At 36.6% G+C, this 25,483-nt stretch overlaps 1 protein-coding gene across 4 annotated transcripts in view; it reads right to left on the reverse strand.

The window, feature by feature from the left end:
- Positions 1–25,483, reverse strand: part of HEATR5B (HEAT repeat containing 5B) — a 60,639-nt gene extending 35,156 nt beyond the window's left edge. For 3 of the 4 annotated variants that reach the window (XM_085301152.1, XM_085301150.1, XM_085301153.1), the window contains exons 1-20: positions 25,442–25,483; positions 22,569–22,688; positions 22,265–22,433; positions 21,496–21,707; positions 19,572–19,680; positions 18,058–18,207; positions 17,246–17,417; positions 16,708–16,865; positions 15,404–15,653; positions 13,686–13,841; positions 11,978–12,228; positions 11,431–11,542; positions 10,058–10,210; positions 9,669–9,768; positions 8,747–8,856; positions 7,359–7,522; positions 6,052–6,227; positions 4,638–4,743; positions 2,670–2,860; positions 939–1,098 (exon numbers count right to left, since the gene is read on the reverse strand). In XM_085301152.1, the coding sequence (XP_085157278.1) occupies positions 939–1,098; positions 2,670–2,860; positions 4,638–4,743; positions 6,052–6,227; positions 7,359–7,522; positions 8,747–8,856; positions 9,669–9,768; positions 10,058–10,210; positions 11,431–11,542; positions 11,978–12,228; positions 13,686–13,841; positions 15,404–15,653; positions 16,708–16,865; positions 17,246–17,417; positions 18,058–18,207; positions 19,572–19,680; positions 21,496–21,707; positions 22,265–22,390 (2,856 nt within the window). In that variant the 5' untranslated portion in view covers positions 22,391–22,433; positions 22,569–22,688; positions 25,442–25,483. Of the gene's footprint in view, positions 1–938; positions 1,099–2,669; positions 2,861–4,637; positions 4,744–6,051; positions 6,228–7,358; positions 7,523–8,746; positions 8,857–9,668; positions 9,769–10,057; positions 10,211–11,430; positions 11,543–11,977; positions 12,229–13,685; positions 13,842–15,403; positions 15,654–16,707; positions 16,866–17,245; positions 17,418–18,057; positions 18,208–19,571; positions 19,681–21,495; positions 21,708–22,264; positions 22,434–22,568; positions 22,689–24,395; positions 24,499–25,441 lie in introns of those variants that run through there. The other variant, XM_085301151.1, reaches the window with a different exon arrangement.

Consider the following 25,483-nt stretch of genomic DNA (forward strand, 5'->3'; position numbering starts at 1 on the left):
GTGTGTTCTACCAAGGTAATAATTTAAACAGATGTGGGAGTACGATTCTATATAGTTAATGGGGGCTTCAGTTTCTCAGTCTGTGGGTATGAACTGCCCCTACTGTGGGTATCACACAATTTCCTACTGCTAAAGCATAATAGACAGTCACTATTTCAAATAACCATTTTCTTGCAGCAATATTAAAAAAAAAGACAAAAAGTCACCTGTTATATGCTGCTATTAGACTATAATCTTTCAAGTATAGTTACAGACAAGACATTTTTACCTAAAATCAGGTGTGTTTTTTTTTCCTTTTAAAATAATTCTTTCATTCTACTGCTTTGATAGATTTCATTGCCAAAAAAAGAAAAAGAAAATCACCATTTCCCCCCACTAAAAGTCAGCTTCCTAATGTAAGGACAGATACACTGGTCCATTTAGCCCACTCTAATCTGGTCCACCCCAGCAAATAGATGTTTGGGGGAGAGCAGGTATGAAATTACCTGGCAAAAAAAAATTACTGCTCTTCGTTGTCTCCAATAGTTGATCTAGCTGAGCCAGTTGACTAGCCACTTGATAAAACTTCAGAACACCAAGATACAATTAACACATTTTGCTTTACAATCGTAACTAGTTAGGAACCTGCCCACAGCAAATAACTCTGGCTCAGCTGACAAGTAGAAACTTGTCAGTTTGAATTAACATGACCATATGCAATTGCCTTCCTAAATAAGAGTTCACAGTAAGGTGAACATTTCGTTGCAAAAGATATTTGGAATTCTGTCTTGTAAGAGTTTCTAAGGGAAGTTCTTCTTTCTTAGCACTCTCTGGTACATACTATGTCCATCTGTTTTGGCTTATGGGACAATCTTCATTAAACAGAACAAACACATAAATTAATTTTTACTTATAATCTTGAATGTTTTAAAGCAATTTCGTGGTTGAGCTTTTTTTACCTGGACTTCAGGAGAAGTTCCATCCTGTGCCAAAGCCAAGAGAATACTGACACTTGTTTTCAGATGCTGTCCAGAACCTATTCCTCCAACATACCGATGGAGACAGCCCAGAGCCAAAGAATGGCCTGTTCTTGATACAACATCTCGAGCAGATTTCAACCTATCAACATTTAAATAAAAACAAACCATGTTATTAATTAAATTTGCAGCAAAAACCTTTTAAGTACTGTAATAGCAAAAATAACTCATCTTTTAACAGAATATTACCTGCCAACCTACAAGGTCTTCAGAAGGTTTAATCACAAAAGGAAAAAAAAAAATTTAATATATTACTATTAAATAATATATATTGCAGGTTGCATATAAAAGCAACCAAACAAAAAGATACTTTGATATAATAATTCTTTTCTTTCTTCCTGGTCAGAGCTTAGTATTTTTGATGTAGAACATTTTTGGAAGTGAAAGAATATAGGAAACGTGTCTACTTTTTAACAATGTTTCATGGAATACTAATTCAGTAATCAAAAAAGTCACTTTTAGATTGTTGCAGTGAAAACAAATCACAAATGGAAAAATGACAATGCTTGCAGAGAAATGAAAAAGGAATTCATTTATTTTCAACTACAGAGCTAACTTAGTAACTTTTTCTAATTCAACTGTTTGCCTCTACAGTTATGACTGTTCCAATACAGTTTTTAAAGTGTTTCATTAATAAAACTAAAACAGAATGAATAGCATTTTGAATGATGTAATTATATGAAGCAGTGACTAGAGAAATATTTTCTACAATATTTTAGCTTCCATACGTGTGTCCCATATGTGTCCACTTAATTAAACCTTCTCCAGAGAAAGGACGGAAAAAAGGACGGAAAAAAGGACGGAAAAAAGGACGGAAAAAAGGACGGAAAAAAGGACGGAAAAAANAAAGGACGGAAAAAAGGACGGAAAAAAGGACGGAAAAAAGGACGGAAAAAAGGACGGAAAAAAGGACGGAAAAAATGTCACCAACAGGCAACATTCATGTTAACATGAATCCCTGATAAAACTAAGGAGAAAATCCTAGTAACAGAAATTCACTGCATGCAAGGAAAGACAAGAAAGATCAAATAATGAAGAGTTGATTGGGGGGGAGGGGGAGCAAAGGGGGACAGTATCGAGAGCTGGACTGAGGCTGTGTGCATGTAGTCTGGCCAGCCAGAAGACAYGGGCTGCAGCCCTGACACAGGCACATTCTGATGCAAACTGACTGGTGTTTCTGAAGTTTAAGCTAAAAATTGGGAAATACGTTGTCTCATTAAGTCTACCAGACAGATTCCTAAAGACCTGAAATAAGTAACAGAATACAGAAGCAAAATATGGGCCAGGAAATAAATTAAGCCAATATGTAAAGTGGTAAAAGGGGTATTTTTATGAAGCAGAACCACTACCAGAGAACTCATGCTGCAGGCATGTTTACAGTAAGTTTAGTTTATTCATCTGAAGCGGTTTGGTCACTCTTAAGTAACCCATCAAAAATTCTTCATCAGTATCACTTCATGTTCCAAGTATCTTAACAAGTCAGCCTCTACTCCTGGTAGAATCACATGAAATAAATCAAAATTTGAAGACTTCATTAGATCTCTACAGTCAAAAAATCATGAAAATAACAGAATAATCACAATGATGTCTAGAAGAAGAATTTTTCAGACAACGATGAATTATATTTCATTTTCTGAATCAAAACCAACTTACTTATCAAAACTGTACTGAGCCATTCTAGCGATGAAAGTGGCTTCTCCAACCACTTGAGCCATTCTGCCAAGAGCTTCTCCTGCTGCACATCTCAAAATAGGGTTAGGATTATCAAGGGCACCCATTACCAACGTCAAAGCAGATTTGCGAACTTCTTCTGGTCCTAATGTGCTTTTATTTTCAGCTAAACCCTACACAAACAAATGAGAAAACAATTCCAAAGGAGGGAAGACATGGACAAGCCACACTTCTACGACCTTGCAAACATTTATACTGTTATATACAGTGTTATATAAAGCTGCCGCAGAGTGGTAAAACTAAACCCACAACATTGTTTCTGTAGCTTATTTGGTTCCCATATTCCGTGAATAGTACCTTACCTTTTATTACGACTTTCAAAGAGTCTTTTATATTTCCTAAGTAATTAAGTACATGTAAAATATATAAACTGTCCATGTCATAGAGGAAGAAGCCGACGGTTCTACCAAAGAGTCTCATTTTTACTTCTGGAATCCTAGTTTCAATTCTTACAATTTTGACAGTCTTTGGCTGCTTAGCATGGCATGGGAAATTCAAGACCTCTGTCTCAGCATCCATATTTCAATTTTTAGCAAAATGATTCACATTTAAGACATTTTTCTCTGAAAAAGTCTATCAAGCTCTAAACAGAGAGTTGACATCTGACAACTTTTGCAGGAAGAATAAGACTTTTGCTGCTACCACAAAAATTTTACCCGACTATAAGCTTATAAAAATGCCTTTTGCCCAATTTTGCTAGAATTCTGCAGTCAAATTCCCAGAGTATTCTATTTAATTATTGTGCTCCAAATCACATACTTACTTGGGTATGTCCCTTAGCTATAGACCAGGGCATATGTCTTAATTCAGAACTAGGAATCAAGGCTGAATAAGGAGTAGTTCTTCCTGCACTCTTAACGGTCCTCTAACCAGAATCATGCAAGAGATTCATCAATTTCAACTTGGAAAGATCAAGAGAGAAAAAGAGCACAAGCAACTAGACCACAGAGTCTAGGGAAAGAATGAAACAGGAACGGGGCAGGGGGGAACAGCTGGAGCAGAAATGAGGCTGGAAGAGATGTCAGGAAGCAGTAGACTTGGAGCAGCAAGAAAAAAATGTGGCAAAAACAGTTTTGAAAAAGAAAACAGACTGTGTATATACACTAGGTTGCACTGTTGAAGACACAGCATGAGTATCATCTAAAGTGTTAGGCATTAAACCTAGAAAAGCTACATAAATATCTTGTAGTCGATAGAGAGAAAGGTGTACTGTGCCACCCCATCCTAAAAGAAGTGGGACAGACACGCTCATTCTCTCCCTATTAACCAAGGATTCATAGCCCCAATAATGAGTTCATGATTGGTGGTCATTTTTGGCTAACAGAAATTAGACAAAATGAAATCCATCCAGTCTTCAGTTACAGGTGGACACTTCTATGAGGGTAGTTTCCTCAGTGCATAGGACTTACCTGCTCTGTATCACCCTCACTCACCTTCAATGAAGAACATTTGTTTGTCAGACTCATGGGTTGGAAAACATATAGAAGAGCACCAAGAAAAACTAGAAATGCCTTTAGAAATTTGATCAGTAGAAAGAAAATCTTGCACTCTGGGACACTCTTCCACACTGGGTCACTGAAACTAAACATTTTTCAGAAACATTTTTTATGACATACAGTCTATCTTCCTGACTTGCATGAGGTTTGATTTCCAAAGGTGGAGCACTGCAGAGCTGCCGACCATGTGAGTATCATTTACTCTTTACTGATCCATGCAGACAAGAGATGAAGCTACAAGAATCTGAAAAAGCTCAACTGTGGTATTCTCACTTCTGAGCGCTTGACTGCAAACTTTAGCAATGATCTTCTGATAGCCCCAGTAGAGCAAATACAAATCTATGAATCAAACTGCTGAATTTTGGCATGCATTACAAATTTACAGTAGTTTTACCTTCAAAGCACTCAGAACAGCAGTAAAGATATTAAGCTGCACAGCTTGCTGTCGAACTCCTTTAGCCTGCTTGACACATTCAGCAAAGTGATCCAACATCTGTAATCTAAAACAGAGAGAAGAATGTTGTTTAAGCAATATTCTTTCAAAAAAAAATAAAAAGGGTAATGCAAACTAAAATATAGTTGGTAAAAAAAAAACAAAAAAAAACAACAAAAGGGCGCTATAGGTTCTGTTACTGAATTTATGCTTCAGGGACTGCAGAATATATTCGTCCATTTCTCTGATCCATCTTAGGCAGGGAGAGTAGAGAGCTATTTCTAAATTGCACCTTATAACTCTTCTTTGAGCCCAGCCACAAGTAAATAATCTGTCTTTTGAAGAAAGCACCAAGAAGAAGTGCAGACACTTGGCTGTATAAATGGAAAGCTATGTGGCCAAGACTAGCAAAAATAACATCTCTCTTCTATCATTCAAAATAACATTACTCTTTGTATACCTGTTATTGTTCAGATTTTCCCAATTAACTGTTACTGGGTTACACACTTCCTTACTGGAAGGAAAAGTACTCCCTAAAGAGTAACTCCCTAAGGAATATTCTCTAAAAGATAGCAAGAACAGGAGTATAATGAAAAATCTGCATTCTTAACTACTCAGCCGTTCCCCAGTAGCTGGCTACAGGGCTGTTCAGACATAGTCAAATGTCTTTTCCCTAGTTAACAATAGCACAGATGAGGCTGAATTGCTACAAGTTACATCTAACCTGGGCTTACTGCAAAATGAGATTGACTACTAAGAAAGCAAGCTGTTCCCATCAGGATTGCACTGAAAGGTAATTTTACTTTGAAATGAAGCTCAGAGCTGCTTTCAACTGCATACTAAGTGACAAGTTAGCTAAACTGAATGACAAAAGTAGTCATGATAGCTCATAACTCAGCTAAGATAACGTGGAACACACAAGAAAGAGAAGTTTAATACCATTCCATCTTTTTCATTTTGCATAAAACATTTGCTGAGTGCAAATCAATCAGTTTTACCTGCAGAAGGCAAATGAAATCTAATGGCTGCCACTGCTATGTTTCCAAGGCTGATTTGAAGAATAGGCACAGACAGCTTTTGCAAGAAAGCTGGGTTGCAGAGATACTACTATTGTTAAAGCAGCAAGAGAAGTGAAGAATCTAGCCTACACCTCAGAATCTTATTCTTCAAATATGGTAAACTCATGAAATCATCTCATCTCTAAAGGGAGCAGACATGTTCCTAAATCCTGAGACACAATGAACACAAAAAAAAATGCAATCTGAATTTGAGACAGTAGATTTTCCAGCAGATTCTTCCTTCAAGGAGAAAAAAAGAAAAAAGTAACAATCCAAAAAACAGGCCATTAGGAAATTGAACATCAATTTAAACTGACCTATGTTTGTAAGAAACATGAGGAAAAACCACACCAAAGAGAGCCACAGATGCATCAATGACAGATACTCCTAAGGGCAGGGGACCAGGTACAGCTTCACCAGCAGGGATACGCAAATAAATAGAAGATGGATCATGTTCCAAAGCACCACTTCCAGATGCACTGTTTGGCTGAAGCTGCAAAATGCCACATAGTATCTTTGAATATATCTTTGCACATAAAATTCAGAAACAGAGATAAACAAAACACATATACAGTAGAACAACTAGATAATTTACAATTTGAAATTCTGCAATTACAGTGCCCCATGCATACATGTACTAGCAAACCAATTCAAATTAATCTTCTTGTTTACAGGGCCAGCTAAATCCCAGAAGATCAAAACAGTTAACAGCTAAGCAAATGTACAAACTCTCACTCTTCATAGTAAGACAAGGATATTAGAGAAAGGCTGATAAATTCCAGTACCAACAGCAGCCTCTGTAGCAGAGAGCAAAGTATCATTTCAGAAAAAAGGCTATTAACTCACCCCTTGTTTAAGCTTTGAGTTACAACACTATACAAGTTAAATGATCAGTTCTGACTGTAATGATTCCCTATGCAGAAAGATTTAGGAACAGCATTATAATGACAAACATTTTTATCATAACTCAAATACTTTCTAATAATTTTTTTCAGGTAATACAATTAAATAATCATCTGTGAACTCTGAAGAATAACTTATTTTCGTAACTTGTTAATTATTTAATCATGAAACAAAAAGTGGAATCCAGAAGTCCTGTATTCTTCTTAGAAGGTCAAAAAAAGCAAAGCAAACATACCGGTCTCAAGATCTCCACATGCTTAAAAACAATATGACCAAGCACAAGAGGATCTTTGGACTTTCACTGCAGTGCTTCATTGCTACCAACAGTGCCACTGTTTTAAGTTTTATCTTGTTTTGCTATAACACCATTCGCAATGCTGATACTGTGACAGCACTTCCTTTATGAAACATACTTAGTGGGACTTGCAATGTATGTCCTGATTAATAAAAATCATCAGAACAATTGCTAGACTAAGCAAAGGTCTAGTTAATCTTTAAAAAGTAGGTTAGTTGAATAACCACGGCCATATAGATTGTATAACAACATTCACATCTCATCTGTAAGCAGTTTTATCAAAATATTACACTGTAAATGAAAGGCCTTAAAACTTAGCAAGCCACTGAAACAAGTCTAAAAACAAGGAGTTTTAGAATGCACAATCACTTCCTGAAACAGATAATGCACATAATTCATTTTATTTTTCTTCTGTTTTTGTACTACCTGATCTTCAATTGACTTATGATCCGTTTCCTGCAGCCAGGAGCCAAGAAGAACACTATCATCATAATGGCAAAGAGACCTCAGGAGTGATGTGGTTGTATTAGCAGAGTTGTCTGTCAAAGTAAATTCTGCTACCAGCTCTCGAAGAAGTGCGTTAAATGATCCTAAAATGTAAAATATTTAGAAGAATCACTTTTCCTTCTTATCCAGAACATTTCAGCTACAGTTACAAGCGAAAGCATGTATATCTTCATTTAATACACAGCAAACAGCCGTAGGAGTAAACCTAACAAGACTACTGTTGAGAGCAAGGCTTCAAACAAAACTCAGGATTCCTAGTTCCCAAATCCATATTCCAGACAAGGAATCATACCATTCCTTCCGGAAGGACAATCCAGATTTTATAAGTATTTGCTCACCTAAGTTATCATGTAAATTTACTGATTTCCCCTCTCCCCCTCCATTTAAAGCTAATCTGCCAGATCATGTGAAAGTGTCTGGTCACTCAATAATAACAGTGATTATAATAATAATTCCGTCTACTAGATCGAATAACCTAATAAACTAACATACCTGATTATACCAATACTCGATAAGGAAAAGGAAAAAAAAAAAAAAGCCTAAGAAAGAATGCAAACAGAACATCTCCAGAGCAAAAAATACTAAAGATTTTAAAAAGAAAAATCTCTCAATGAATCATTTCAAGCATTATACATATTTTCTTGCCCCAAATCCATACTTGTTTTCCATCATTGTGGGTATTAGTATTTATCAAGTGAGCCATCAGATTTTTTCTAAACAAGTTTGTGTACCTAAGTAGATAAAAAGCTATTTTGCCCAAACCACAATTATCTGAAGGTGTCTGTTAACTGTATATTAGTTGGACTCCATTTTCTTTTTCTTTCTTTTTTTCTAATTTAGGAAAAGACACACATATGTACTTTTTATATCCATCTAGTACTACAATACAGTTTAATAAAAGTCATAGCTAGAAAACAGAACTCTTCATTCCTGTATCTGCTGTTCAGAGTATACTATGAAATATACTCTCTATCTTTTAAATAACAATGATATAAGACACCTAAAATAAATTTCAAAATGAGAATTCAGTATGTCTCATTCCCATAAATGGAACTGAAACTTATATACTTTAAATGTTATTCTAATATGCAAGATTCATACTCTGTACTTAAGCTGTCAAGATGACATCCAGGAGATGAGGAATATAGTGTAAGACTTGTGGAGACTTCTAGCCTTTTATTTTGAATCTTGCATCTGCATATAATCACATGAATTTGACAAATGAGCTTCAAGAGAAATCATCAAAAATCCATCAAAAGGAATAACTAGATTTTTTTCTTAATAAAAATTGTCAAAAAGTTATATACCTTCATACGTCTTTGGAGGTAATAAAGCCAAAATATCATAAAGTCTTAAACGGACCATAGCTGCACTAGCTTTGAGATGAGCTCCGTGGGCTTTAATTACTGACGGAATACTACAGAATCAAAAGAAGAGAGAGGAAAGTCATAAATACTGCATTTACTGAAAAGAGCATTTCCATTTTTTTTCCCTGCACAATCCTCGCTAAGGTAAGACAAAAGGAATTGAGTGAACAACATTACGCAAACTACAAATAAATTTTCAGAAGTACTGTTCTAACAAAACATTTTCTTAAACAGTGTTGTAATTCAGAGGTATGGAGGTATGTATCTCCTTATTAAAAAAAAAAAAAAAAAAAAAAGTATCTTTAATTTATACCCCGCTACCCCCCCAAAAAAAATCTCCATTCCATTTTTCCTTATATTCTATAAAGTGTTTAGGTCTCTTCACTATTACATTCAATAAAAGGATGCATCTAGTATTGCAGTACATTTTTTATTATTTATTTATTTCTTGCATAAGGGTAAGCAAACCTTGGAGTCACAGGCTCACTGAGCTGGAAATCCAAAAGACAGTTAATAAAAACTATCACAGTAGGCTTTTTGGTACAGGCTATATGATGATACACTTTCACAAAGTTAAAGATCATTAAAAAATTTTCCAATATGCACAAGCAGCAATAGTCCATTGCTAGGCCAAAAGAGGAGAAGCTGAATTAATACAAATTTAGTTGTAATACTTCAGCTCAAGGAAAAGATAGAAGTGAACAAAGAGCAGAAAGAGCAACAAATAGAGCAACAACTGCTCTCAGTATTGACAGCTTGTATCATAACAGTAGTAAGAACAATTTTCAGAAGACCATTTTTAGTCTGAAAATATCCTTCTAAGGATTATGTAAAAATTTTAATTTTAAAACTGTGTACTTACTGTGACATCATTGTCATTGCACATTCTATAGGTGTCATCAATTTTCTGATCACATCCTCAGTTAGGAGCTCAGGGCAGTGAGCAACAAAACTTCTCATAGCTAATAACAAAGTATTTCAAATTAAAATTTTACTGATACAAAAGAAAAACTGTATTTTGCTCATACTTTAACACAGTATCAAAAAAGCAGCAAATAAAAATGTTTATTGAAAGTCTGTGTGACACGTTCACCAGACTACACATAAAAAATAGGTCACATTCGATGAAAATATGACATACCTTACTCCCTCTGAAAGAAGGAAAAGATGTTACAAGAGTGCTCTGCATAATACATGAGATCACGTTTTGTATTATTATGTTCTTGTAATTTTGGAGTTCGAAATTCTTACCACACAGAGCTCCAGCACGGCCTTCCAACGTTACTTGCCAGGTAAAAGAATCTCCTCTCGCCTTCTCTGCTTCCAACTCCTTCAGAGAACGTGGAAACACATTTCGCCACAGCAGCAACATCTTAGGTAGATGGTACCGAACAACAGACGGACCTAGGAAAAAGTGAAATGACGTTATAATAAAAACTCCTATTAAATAAGGTTTAACAAAAAACTTCAATGAAGGCTTTGCTCTTTATGCTATTTTTTCCTCATTTCTCTTTTCCCTCTACTTCTCCCTACATGAGCAATGAAGGATAAAAGGGAAATCTTTTTCATTTTTAGGTTAAAAATGTTGCAAATAAAGAGTAAAAATATATCTACTTTCAGATTAATAATCAATTTTACTACTAAAGATAGGAAATACATAATAGATGAATCAATATCCAAAATTGGCCAGCTGCTGCAATCATCTTAACTTTTGGTTTTTTTAAACTTCCTCTATTTTTTTTATATTATTATTTTGAAGGCAGGTTTTTCAGCCTATCCTAATTTGCTAACATGGTGAGTAGAAGAACAACTGACACCTTCTGACAAGCTTAATGGTCAAGTTTACAAAAAGTTTCTGAAAAAACTCTGAAGACCCAATGTAAGCGCATTCAAAAACACTTTGGAGAAGGACGACCAAAATAGCTCTGTACTGCTAGAAAAATCATAGGACGGGCAACAAGCTGGCAAAAGAAAAGAACAATTCAGAGAATCAAGAGGAAACAAAATGGTATTTGCTGAGAATCAAAATACTGAAGAAATCAAAATACTGTCCATAAAAACCACTTTTGCTGCAAAACTCCAAAAAGGATACTTATAATCTCTCAAAATTTAATCTCCAATACTTCTGTGGTAGCAAATAAGCACAGACACGTATTAGCCTGGACATTTAAAAAGACAACAGAATGTTTTGTAAACTGTTAATATCTGTAGTCAGAACTGTTGTTTATCCAGGGGCACTCACGCAAATTGCTGGAATTTCAGTTTCATTTTATTTACAATGCATTTATTTCAATACCACAGTACTGATTAGGGAAGGAACGTTATAGGTAATTTTGCACTTTTCATACTATGACTACAAGCTGGATTTTGCCTGCCCCTCTCCCCAAGAAGAAGCACAGAAAAATTAGATATGACATCTTCTATCATTCAGCTTACATAAACACTTATATTTCACTTTTCCCCAGAATAAACATCACTGCTGAAATAAAAACAACAATTCTCTGTTTGGGGAAACAACTAGTGTAACACTGGACTGATTGCATGCAGAGACTATTTGCCACAGTAGAGGATCAGAAATATTGGGAAAATATTGAAGTAAAATAAAAAACAACTGTTTTTACAACCTAAAGTCATAAGTGCTCCAAGTAAAAGCCATCCAGCTTGAGTCCGCTGCAAGGAGAGTCTGCTATTTTGTGCAGCAGTTCGTAAGAGATCCTCAGCAATACTGACAACCATCTGCAGCAATGACAAAGAAAACAATGGATTTCGAAAATATAAATTTAGATAATGGAAGACATTGCTGCAAATTCACCCCTACAGATTATACATAAAGATGGTCTCAAATCATTTAAATGGACATTCTGTAAACAGCAGACTACATTTCAGGCAAATAATTACTCTATGCTCACAACACAAAGTAATGTTTTCTTGAATTATTCTACATTAACATGCCAAATGAGAATTAAACTTAGAAAGACAGAAAGGGAAAAAAAGCTGGTAAATATTGCAACTGAGATACTGCATACAAAGGCTCTGGCCATTGCTCTTTCTAGGCCCAACTTACCTTTCCAAAGCTTTAACTTGTTACCATGTCACATGTTTTGCAATTACTTCTAGATAAAAAAAGATACCTTTTTCATACATTCACATACTAAACGCTCTTTATCTCACCTTTCCTTTGGCATGAGGAATACCTAAGGGACACTGATGCACACCACCTAGTAAAGCAGCCATAGCAAAACTGTAGCCACTGACAGCTTCAGGGGAAGTCTTCAGATTGTTGAGTCTTTCTGCGCATCTATCCAAAAACGGAGTCAACTGAAAAGGCAACGCCACAGCTACACATCTTAAGCACCACGCAGCTGCAAGTCGAGCAGCCATGCTGGGATGGAGAAGAACTGAAGTTACAGTCTCCAAGAGACCTAAAGGAAAGAGTTTATAGCCATACAATTACGATGTACTATTTAATATATGTAGACAATTAAACTGTATTTAAATTAGACAGGCAACATAAAAGTTAAGAAATGCTAGAATTCTTGAATTTTGTGACTCTGCCTTTTTCTTTAAGAAAAAGTTGTTAGCATCATGCTGATCCACATAAGGTTTTACCAGGAAAACCAGAGCTGTCAGAACCACAATATGGATCTCAACCACTTGAACTAACCAGAGGAAGTGAAAACAGACAGTAATCCTACATATAACAAGCTTTGAATGGAATCATGCCTAAATTTTGTCCATCTTTTATAACCTGTCAATAACAGAGCAGCAGAGAGTGTGATTTTTGGTTTTGTTCCACACAGTAGGCAGGCGCTATGGATGTCACTGACCACTGTACCTTGTACACTATGTTTTTGACACTCTCCTCCACACAAAGTTACCATCCTTCTGCACTTTCCAAATCTCCATGCCTAGCTAGTCCTGCTTTCTAACTGTAAGCTCTTCAACTCAACATCACTCTCCAAAACCCGCAACTTCCCCAGCCCAGTCTTCTAACCCTTACAAAATCCTACTTCAAATCCCCCACTGACGCCTTTTGTCTTGTTCTCTCTGTATCTAGTCAACAACTTCTGCCTGCTTGCTTCATAGCAGTTAGTGAAACCACCACCAAGATATAGCTCACACTATTCTTTGCTCTTGTGGGATGCAACAGCCAAAAGGAATAAATGCAAACATGGTCTTCCTCACCCCAAAGCCTGCACAAAGTCAGCAGGAAAAGAACATCATGTATGTTAGAGAACAATCTATAAATGAAATTTTTAAAAGGGTTTTTTTTTCCATTGGAAAAAAAAATAGGAATCCACAGATGAAAACTGCATCAATACAGTACAAATATGGATCCATACACATATATACCTATACATATATATATATATATATATATATATACACACACACACACATATATATATGTATATATGTGAACAAACTCATACCAACTCTGATCAACTGTATCCAAGCTTTTAAAAACAGGCCTATCCACAGGTTCATCTCCTGACAAAATGCCCCTAACCTCCCCACACAAATGTGATACCTGAAAGCAACACAGCTTTCCAGAAGCAAGTATTTCAGAACTTACACAGAAAAACAGTGCATTTTCTATAATATCGTTATCTGAAAGTCATCAGTACAGAAAACAAAACTTCACATCCCTAAAAGAGAGTTTCAGACAGACACTCCGTCAAAATTGTTGCTTAAAACTTTGGCAAACTTGAAGTTAGGGTATTATAAAACAATGAGCTGAATAAACAGCAAGATAAACTATAGGAAGTGCTATCACTTTGTTTCTTACACAATAATTTATTATTCAATAAGATTGTAATCATGCTTCATACTAGTTTCTTGAATGTTTCATATAACCTACTTAAGCTGATTTGCATACCTATGGAGGGTTCTTGAATAAGAGGAGATGCAGTAGCATTCAGACTCTGAACCAGACTGCCCAGTTCTTGAAGGGCACAGACCATTACATGCTGGCTTGCAGCTACATCAGCAGCTCCTGATTTATTTTCACTGTTAGCATCATTCACTACTGCTTCTGCAGAAAACAAAACAAAGTATCCTGCTTAACTATCACTTGAATCACAGGTAAACCACATACAGATAACAACAGAGGACAGAAAGGGACAGTTTAGTTTTGACATCAACCCTAAATTTTGAAATAAAACAACAACCTTTCCTCATAGTATGAGTTGGTAAAGCAAAAATAACATCTTTACAGCTATTAGCCAAACACAAAAGCGTCCGAAGACCATGAATAACAGATGCTCAAAAGTTACTGTCAATGGCAGTGCTCTAGGAGGTAGGATCAGTAGCATAACTCAACAAAGGATATAGACATGCAGCATGTGTACATTATATCTTACATACACCCCCCCCCCCACAAATGAAGTAACTAAGAATATAATCTTGACATATCTAGGTTCTGCATATGAATTTGCATGCATTTATTTGGAATAAAACTGTAAAAATTCAATCTTTAATAGATAACTTCAAGGTGAAAGCAAAATATAAGGTTGTGACTATCTAATTAATTTCATAGATTCCATTGCATGTTCCTTCTCTTATACTATGTCCCAGAAGCAGCATATGGAAAAAGAAGCTACAACTATCGCTTTAAAGGAAAAAGGCTTTAGTATTTAGTATTTATATATCTAATATAGTACAAATTTAGCAAGTGGTCCCACTTTTATGAAAAAATCAAATCCATCAGAAATGCTCAAAAAAAGCTTAACAGTTCTTCCCATCATCTAAACATGTAGTGGAATTTCCTATAACTGATATGGAGGTGGAGGGAGGTATTTGTGCAACTCTAATCACAGAAGTATCATTCCCAATAGACTTTTTTCCTGAAAGCAAGGTTCTTAAAGTCCCATGTAATCACAAACATATCTTCCCTATCAAGGGGGAAAAGTAAAAATAAAAAAAAAAATTAAGAAGAACTCAGAAGTGTTTCAAAAAGAAGTGTGATTCCAGGCATTAAATATTACTTAAAACTCAAACTAGATGGCTGCATAAAAATAAAAATAAAGCAGAAGAAACAGTGTGCAATTCTAGTTTACTTTTTTAAGCTCTAGCTCATTTTGTAAGAAACACATAAATGCTAAAACAGTTTTAACTGTCAACCTTCCAAGTGATTACATGTCAAAGGCAAAGGGACCACTTTTATCTTCCATATTACAGTCTTCAGATCTTTGACATCTTTGTCATTTGTAAAATCCAATTAGACAGTAATATGCATATTAGTAGGGGATACACAAGCACATTTTTCTGGCCTACAAGATCTTCAACACCAGTCGTAACGCACTCTCTGTGATTTTCAATACAGCCTATCCCAAAACAGATTGCAAAAGCATACTATTTTCCCTCTTGCCTTCTAAGTAAATGCAATGGAAAAAGTCCTTGCATGATAGCAAGCCACTTTACATAATCACTTTTCAAACAGACCTTCCTTTTGGATATCGTATTTCAAACAGAACACAGCTGAAAAATATTTTACCATAAATTACTTCTCATGACAGAACAAAGTGGAAAAATGACTGACTCTACAGAATGACAGTAATTTTCAACAGGTCTCAGATAAAGAAAAACGATTCTCACCCACAGCCTTCATTTGTTTACTGATGGCTTGACATATATCTTTGGCAGCTGCAATCTGGGCTTTCTCCCCCAGTAAGCTGCCCACAGTTGCTCTCAGAATAAAAGACACACATCTTCTAGAGTACACTGCCTCCACATGGGTCTGAGTTGCACGAGGATGGGAGACCAGATCCAGTACATGGGATAAAAACGTAGCGAAGTTGCGCTCCAGCCACTGACCTCCTAACGTTGTAACAAAGACAACATAGGCCTGCAAATATATGTTATATATAGATCCAATTAAAATAGAAACAAAAGACTATATTCAGTCAAAGACTAAACAATTATAGGTAGACAATTATACCCACACATATCAGTTTAATAGTGACATCAAAGTTAGCTATAAGCAACCCTTCAAAAGCTAAGTAGGATGAATCAACCTGCTAGGCAGCGCTTCGCTGCTGAAGCTAAGCTGTTTCCAGTGCCACAGCTGGCTCCAACCCTGCTACATATGCTGTAAAGTGCAAAATAGTTTTTTGATGATAGCAAGTCTAAACCACTGCTCTAAGTAACTGTCACATTTTTTAAAATATAACGTCAATAACAGCAAGCAACAGGAATGTGTCCCAACTGAAAATGAAGACTAAGCATTTTTGTCAAATTCACTTGAAAGAGACTAAGAAAACAAACAAGCTTAACAAAATATCCCAGAGATCAAAAAAAATCCGGACTCTGGCAAGTTGCTGAGGTATATTCAAATACATGTCATGATGGACTCCTGAATTGGAGCATGTGCTGCTGCCGTCTTTTTCTATTATGAATTATCAGACAGAGCTTCCACATTCAGCAGATTTCGTGTATTAAAGACAGACATACGGAGAGAAGAAACAGCATTTAACAAGTTCAGGCTGTAAACTTTACCCAGCAACCAAAAGAGAGCCAGTACACACAAAAAGGATAGAAGTTTGCGCTCTCTAAAAAGAAGTAAAATTTAAAAAGGGAGCTGAAGTCTTCAATATTCTAAGTTTTCAAATATTTTTAGGAGTTAATCCCACCTAAGATACACTGCTGAAATAAGTTTACCTTAGCATGTATTTTAATCAATCAGTACTGCACATCAACAATAAAGGAAAATATCTTAGGCAAGTGACACTGCATATACATCTCACAAAAAAGGTGAGTCAAACTACTCCTAAGTTAACCTATAAATAAAGAAAAGACTACAAGTGTACATTTTCCTTCCAAAAGGGTCACAGTAGATGCATAAACGTTACTTTATTTAAAAAAGAAGAATAAATAAAAAATTTCCCCAGATTATCACAAACCTGAGTAACACCGACTCGCACTTCCCTATTGACAGAACCTCCTACTTTCAACATCTCTCCACCACTCTTCAGGAAACCAGACCCGCCTCGCAGAAATCCGGTGGCCATGAGTTCTAAGACCTCTTCAAGCGTAGCTCTCTTCACGTTCTGTCGCATCACTTTTGCGAAGATAAAAGCAATCATTTAACCCAAGGTTCTCCAAACAATACAGACAATCTCGAAAGCAGAACTAATTATTCACAACAATCTTGCTAATCATGAATTCAATCGTCATTTCAGATAACAGCTTCTTTTTTTTTTTTGCTTTAAAATAAGCTACTTTTCCCTAATTATTTTTGATGGTCAGAGTTCACTCTCTTTGTATGTCTACAGCAGGCAATCTACTTCACTCATTTCAGTTTAAAGCTTATAATAGAACCAAGCAATTCAACTACAAACCTCCACGAACTGGAACAACAATACATCATGCAACATTCATGTAACATAGTACTGAAGGTGCAGTTTGTCTATTTGAAAATGGAATTTAAGAGGAACGTACCTGTTGCTTGTTTTGGTATCAGTGCTGTAGCCATGACTGTCCCCAAAAGCTTTGACACTGCAACTCGCACACCGTAATTTGAGTTTTCTAGAGCCTTAAAGCACAGCGTTGCAACATTCTCCAGCTCAGCCGTCCACATAAACACAGCTTCATTTTGTAATTCCAGTAGACACTATAGAAAAAGTAAGAGCTGCTGAGCACCAGTGGAGACTATGTTTACCTTTTGTCTAAATATAATTATCAGGTTTACTCAGAAAAATATTTAGTTAATGAGTTTCTTACCAGTTAAATTTTTCCCCACTGCCTCATCTACCCTAGATGATATAGCTGGAGTAAACATTTAGAAGAATCATAGGGCTAGGATAACAAATAAAATAAATAAAAAAGAGTTTGGGGGTTAGGTTTAGCTCAGTTGGTTACAGCATGGTGCTAATAATGCCAAGGTTGCGGGTTTGGTCCCCATATAGGCCACTTGCTTGAGGGTTGGACTAGATGATCTCCAGAGGTCTCTTCCAACCTTACCAATTCCGTAATTCTATGTCAAGAAATGAAAACACACCAAAAAAATATTACCAAAAATCCCTGCCACTGAGCCTCACAGCTAATACATTTTATCTCATATTTGTCTATGAAGGAGGGAAGACAATGCTACTGTACTTTGGTTTACAAAAATTAAYTGGTCAAATATTTGAGCCTTCAGTATAAACTAATAATTATCAAATTCCACACCATAAACAACAAGTGAAAGCTTGACTGCAGGCACTTCACAGTCACAGCACAAAGAATTTCTAGAGCTGGTCAGAAACACTCACCTTAGCTACTGCGCATCGTACAGCCATAGATCTGTCCGTCAAGAGAGATCGGGCATTCTTATAAATATCACGGTGACAAGAAGCTGCTGCTCCTCCAAGTCCATTTAAGACTTTCTGTAAACTCATCAGGATTTCACTGCGGCCCTGAGACTGCATGCATGAAGAAGTTAAAAAATGTTTAAAAACAAATAAACGCAAGCCGGGCAAAAAGACAGACATAGCATTTTTATCAAGTACTGCATTTTTTTGCTTCTGTGTATGCGTATTTTTGTGAACAAAGAAATGACTTCAGTGAAATGTGCTATATAACAAACATAAGGCTGTTTTTAGATAGCACTAGGCACTATACATAACCTTACTAACACAACCTATAAATTAAGATGAGGCTAGGCAATTCAACAGATTGGCCCTAGGCAAGATTCCTCCTTTCTACTCCACCATTTATCTGCTGCAGTCTCAGGAAAATCAGCTAAAAAAACTCAGTTGATATGAAAGAACAGGAAGCCCTGTCAAGGCTTCCAATTACACCTGTGCACAAGTGGGTACTTAAAGCCACAAGGCACTAAAACCTAAGGGCACAGTTGAAGAAAAACGCTCTTAGGACACAATGCAGATTTGTTATGCATACACAGCACTGCTAAAAAAAATATTAAGGATCCCGTGGTCTCCTTGGCTCTCACAAGAGAGATCCCCGCTTCTATCTTCAACAATGAGATTACTGCAATATTAATTACTGTATATGTATTTATTTTCAGTAAGAAACAGGAATAAAGATCAGTATAATCAGTAGTCCTTCCAACTTGTCACGTTTCAAAAAAAATGGAGCTATCTGAGCCTTCTAAGTTTACATATCCCATCAATAGAACTCTGAATAAAAAGTAGTTTTCCCGATATGCAGTTTTACTATTGAGATTATCTGCTATGCAAACTGGCAGTGACCATTACAGCAATTTAACCAAGTTACTGTTTTAGCTCAAGAAAATTATTCCCACAGAACACTTCAGTTTTGGAATATGCATTCTTTTAAATTCTCCAGATGAAAAGTAATTCCAATGGAAAAAAAAGTCAGTTTGGTAAGCCATACTAAAATGTAAAACAGGACGATAAGGCAAATCAGACCCATTGACTGCCCAGGATGCTCTCTCTCAATATTACAATACTCTCTGTTCAGGAAAGAATATACTCTGCTGGCAAGAATAGTAACATCTTTCTTTCACAACTCAAGTATTACTTTTTCCTTCTTAAACTACTGAAATTTTTTTTCAGGGAACACAAGAGGGAATCCTAACACACTAGTTATAATGGTACACATAATCGGTGTACAATTTTAATTATGGATGTCATAACGAAGCAATTACTATAATATTTGTAAGGAAAAACTCTAAACTCTCTCTGTAGTATAAACAAATGCACAAGTTTTCCTAAGTAGCAGATAATCAAGATATTTTGGCAAATAACTTTGGAGGAAGAAGGCTTCAGCTTAGACTGCACATATAACACAGGTTGAAACTTACCTCTGCGCTTTTCAGAGACTTTAAAAGATTATTAACCATTTCTGGAAAAGAACTACCCAGCATTCTGCCCATTTTTTCATAAAATGCTCCAACACACGCCACTGCAGCCCTATCAGAAAAAGACATTAATCAGTGTACTCATTTTCTATATCATCTAATTGAGGACAAATAATTACAGATAAAGGCATATTTTTAATTACCCTTTATGAATAAAAACCTATCCACTGGTTATACACTGGCTTTTTAGTTCTGTGTACTTAAATTTCTTCCTCGATTAAAAAGAAAGTAACAGAAAAGTTATTAGCTACTAAGAACACAAAGGTATCTGGATGGATATTATTACAGGAACTACACATAGAATAAGAAATTCCAGAGAATACATGTATATGCTGAAATCTCAGCAAGATTAGGACACTAAGTGTTTCAATAAACTGTCTCTTTTCTAAGCAGCTGCAAAGTTATAAACAAGATAATCTCTACCCATGAATATATTTTCCTAGACACCAAATGAGAAATTTTTTTCAGGCACAAGAACTTAACACACTTAAACTATTGCACAAAGAAAGAAAACTTATGGACACTTTAAAATCACTGGGCCCATAAACATGCTATATATATGTGTATATATGTGTGTGTGTGTATATGTGTGTATATATGTGTGTGTGTGTATATGTGTGTATATATGTGTGTGTGTGTATATATATGTGTGTATTTCCCTTTCCCTGCCTTTCAAGATCAGAGATATTTTAAGTAACGATGTGCTTCAGTTAGCTATATTAATTCTTTCAGGAGAGTCACAGAAATAGCTCCTGAAAACATGCATTTTTTTCATTGCAAAGAAATAAGTTTTTTTAATCCAAAGTTCTTAGATAAATTATTATTTGGCAACTGATAGCATTATCAGCTAAAAAGCTATTTGTTACAAACGCAAAGCCTACCACTTAAATGACACATCTCCTACACAACTCTGGAACTCAAAAGAAAAACCACCCAAAAAACGCACAACTGCAGTTTGAAGTCATACAGTAAAAAGACTTCTGGACTTTCACTTAATTCGGCAGAATAAATTTCTGAGATTGTTATAGCATGAAACTCTTCAGCTTACACGAGTTTCTCACAAATTTGCAACAGTTTCAAATGAAAGGAGTGCACCTTCTGCCCAAATGGTGACTATCAGATTTGATTGTCAACCTTTACTGTTATGGCAATGTCTAAGGACAGATCCAAGTTAGGTTCACAAGATGCAGTATGTGAGGGAGAACATCAAAAACAGTTTCAGTAGAGATTTTTTTCTGGCATTAACTGTAATTCCTACCAAAGAAACTACTCCTATACCTAAAGACAAGCTGAATCACACAATCATGCGTATTTACACCCAAATATAGAGACTACATTTAAGAAATTTGTGTACTGCATTACAATAGAGGAATATAAGCAGGCAACACTTCAGGGGAAAGGAAAGAAAAATGAACATTTTGTCAGAATTGGAGCATTATCTATGCCAAGAGAGAGTTCTAACTGTCTGCAGGTTCTACCTTGTCTTAAATTGGATACTTAGTCCAATTAGTAAAAATGCAACTGGAGGAATTTCTTCACTGCATTACTTCATCAACTGTTAATTATCTTCTCAGTGATCTAAACACGTAAATAACCACAAGATACAAGATTCCTTGTGTAGAGGAAATATCTCAATTTCAGATAGCCATATATATATATATATCACGTTTGAATTGTGCCCTCACAATCTAAATCATGCTTTTTCTTCTGTTACATTAAGCATATGTAAACTCTAAGCATGCAAAATACAAAAAAGCCACATAATGTGGCGTACATAGGCAGAGTATTTTTTGTACTATGCAGTACCATTTTGCTTAAAAAAGGAAAAGAAAAATCATTCCTCCATTCTTAATAATACTAAGCTTACAGTTTGGTGGGCAGGTAAGCAGCGGTATCATCTTTATTCTTGATGATGTCATTACATTTGTCAAGTGTCTGAAAAACCGTAAATGTGTCTCCGGTGCTGTAAAGAGCAGCAAGATTTTTCGCTAGTAGATTCCGCGTAGGTGGCCCAGGGGAACTGCTGATAAGTCCTGTTAGCTGTTCTACAAGTTTCTTTTGTTTTTCCTTCACATCTGTCTGTTAATGGGAGAAAAAATAGTAGGAACAAAAGAGATCATTTAATCTTGTATCTTGTCTCCAAAACAGCCAACAGTGGATGCCTACAGGAGATTAAAGTAAACCTTATACCATTCCCATATATATGGAATACAATAAATCGCTTGTCTCATAGAAAAGTGAGATACACTCAGTAACACTCAATATTAGCAGAAGCAGACACTAAATGATCAAGATCAGCTATTACTGTGTTTATTTTTCACTTTTAAAAAATTCTTATTAAAAATGCAGTATTACCTGCCTAAAGCATCTTTTAATCCCCTTCATCATCAAGAATCCCTACTCTGGGAGAGATTTAGCCTTCCAAACATTTATGATACTGAAGAACTCACATCAAACTAAGTGTTTCATAACAGAGCATCATACTGAGTGCCTGTAATTAGACACTAAAAGCTACAAATGAATACAGTAGCTTTGCAGGCAGAGATTAGAATCATAAAGTTATCACTTGGACATTACTTGTAACCTTTCTCTAGTATGAAATGAATAAAGTGTTTTAGAAAAAGGAAAAAAATTACCTTGTTAGCAGCTACCAGCACTTTGTCCAAAAATCTTAACCACTCAAAGATAAAGACTGGTCTCTTTGCTTCTGTGATTTGAGCTAATGCCTCCTCATTCAGTAACAGACTATGAGCCAGCTCCATTATTGGTTAAATTTTGGTTTTATTGTAGATTTGTGTATTGGCTCTAAAATAAACATTTCAATATTAGTATAAAGTATAATACAACAGTACAAAGTTTTTGAAGTTATGCATTACAGTATACAGTTGAAGTCTGCTTAAATTTAGCTTAACTAATAGTCTCAAATAAAAATCTACTTACATGCTAAAGACTGAGTACATCCATTAGTATTTCAGAGATCAGAGTCATAAACAGTAAAAGGAGAATCTACTGGCAACTTCAGGGTGTTAATTCTTTACAAAGAAAAATATATTGAAATTTCTGTTAAAAAAAAAGAAAAAAAAGAGAGAGAGGTAAAGCAGTCACTTCATTTTCTCCTCTTACATAAAGTAGAATGAGGACTATCACTAAGCATGACCCTTCCCCCATTCCTGGTGCTTGGGCCAGAACTTAGTCACTTTTACGTCATCTTCAACAGACAGGGTGAGAAAGAGATGAATCCATCACAAGGACTCTTAGGGAATCTGGGTTTTTTCCTTGATAAATGATAAAATGATTCTTTCTTCTGAAGCATGTGAGCATGCTGTGAAGCACCAAGTGTGGGTTTCACAACATTAGCACAAGACTTGCATTCTACTAAACATAGCTCCAGAACACAGCAGAGCTACAGAAGCAATCATATGCAAGCAACAGCACTACATTAAGGAACACAGAATACATACCATCTAAAAATAAGATTCATCTGGACTGCTCTAGAACATACCACTAACCACTAAAAATCACAAGGTAATTCACCAATATATCTTCCAGTAAAAATACACAGCAGACATAGTCCTGTGACCTAACATAGTTTTGCAGTTGAAATGTTAGGATGGTCTAAATTAATTAACTGTGCAACAGAATGAGTGAGAAAAAGGGGAGAAAGTGGTTGGTGGAAAAGTCTAACAATACCACAAATTTGAGAGAAGCAAGAACATTCACAACATTTGGAATAATAAACCCAAAACTTCCCAGACCCCACTGGTCTTGTTTTAAGCCCTCTGAAACCCTGCAAGCCCTGTATATCATAGCCTAGAATACACGCAGCTGCCAAGTGAGTGCAAGTCTCCCCAGCAGCAAAATATTACAGATCAAGCACTTAAGATCCATCCCAATAGCAGGTGTGAGGCTAACAGCAAAGCATTACCAAAAGCACACTCTTGGTGCAACACTCTGCAGACAATGAACGTATACCTTAGTATATCATATTTAAACACGTGCAGAAGAGACTGAGCTTATCTGAAAATCACAATGAAAGCTGACCATCTTCTACAGAAGATAAACAAAACAATGAATTCAGTGATGCTGTAACTAGGATCTTCATTTAAAAAAAAAAAGGCAACATAAGCAAAGAGTATGATCTTTCTACAGATGTGCCCTTCTGCTTGTATTCTCAAGACAGTTACTGTGCTCATAGCTGCTTCCTCATTTGTGGACAAACAACAATTTAAGACAAATGAAGAAATTTAATTTAAATGGTCCTTTTTTTCCCCCAACCCCAGAGCAGCCAGTAGTAAAGGGTGACATATTAACAGGGAAATTGTATCATGGTTCTAAATTCGCCTTACTGGTTAGGTGTTGACAAAACTATAGTATCATGATATCTGTAATACTGATCTTGTTCCCTACTCTATGATACATTTGCTATAACATAGATCTCCACAGACAGGTTAGCGGGGAGTAGAATAAGCACATACGCAGGCACATTCAGCTCTCATTCCCAAACACGCAAAGACTTGTTGTGATCTTATTATTTAAAAAATAATAATAACAATAATAATATTATGAAGGATTCAGGAGGCATCACCTATCAATAAGGTATAGACATGTTGCCTGAAAGCACTTTTAAATGAAAGCAGAGAGAAACACAGTGAATTAGGGCATGCACTATGGTTCTTCAGAGACACTCCCAGACAGCTACACTGCTTGATATACCCATGCACAGCACAGAAATACAAATACAGTTTGACAGCACAGGCCATTCATTACCTGTCTCCTCTTCCTCTCCAGATAAAAGTTTCAACTTTCCCCAGCATGGTAAGAAGCTGTGAACTCCTTATAAGCTTTCCATATATTCCTGTATCACTTCTCCATCTAAACTTAGGAAATGCAAGCTCTAAGGTATCAAATCTCCACATACATTCAGTTGTGCGACTGAAGCATGAAGGATTTGCTAAAATTACACAAACATCCAACTAACAGAAGAATCAGAGTCTAATATATAGCTATACAAAGAAGCAATCCAAAGGTCACCTATACTGGCCAAAGGCTTGTTCCAAAATTCAAACAAAAATGCCTACCAATCTCCTCTGATCCACACCAGAGCAGAGTCTTACTGTGTTGGTTACAAGTAACGCGCTACACGTCCCACGAGACACAAATAGGAGTTCACCAAAGGCAACTAGCAGCCAGGAAGCTATTCTGAAGCAATGCAGAGGTTATAATCAACAGCATACAAACACACCAGACACAAGGTCTCTTCCCCAGTTATTTAACTSTAAACCAACCATTTAGGCCTTCATCATACACTCCACTGGGCTAACCAGAACCGGGAAAGCTGAAAATCAAACAAGCTTTGGGGGATATACGTGTTTCCGAGGGGTTGGATCAGACAAAAAGGTTTCTGTGCCTCAGATTTTCCACCTGCAGCAGTTGGTTTAACAGCAGTATTACCTCTCCCCATAAATACTGCCTGGCTTCACACACACACACACACACACACCCACACCCGCCTCGGGGCTACCTTACGGAGCTGCTCACCAGGGTCTCCGTAACAAGTAACTGCAGAGAACGACCAGAAACCTGCTGCTTTCTGTAAGCGCGGCAGCAGGGCCCCGCGCCGCCGCTAACGGCCGCGCCGCCCCTAACGGCCGCGCCGCGCACGTTACGCCGGCAGCGCCCGGCGACCGCGCCCGCCCCAGGCTGCTTGAGGCGCCACAGCGCGGCCTCGGCCCCGAGTGCACGCTCACGCTCGCCGCCGCCGCCACCGACCCCCTCGCACAGCCGCGGCCAGACGCGGCAGCCGGTTAACGCACCCGCTGCCGCCGCAGCCCCGCCGGGCCGCGAGGGGGGACGCG

The sequence above is a fragment of the Rhea americana genome, unplaced genomic scaffold (assembly GCF_003343005.1).
Source record: "Rhea americana isolate MKP2758 unplaced genomic scaffold, rheAme1 scaffold_173, whole genome shotgun sequence".
In the NCBI taxonomy this organism is placed as follows: Eukaryota; Metazoa; Chordata; class Aves; order Rheiformes; family Rheidae; genus Rhea; species Rhea americana.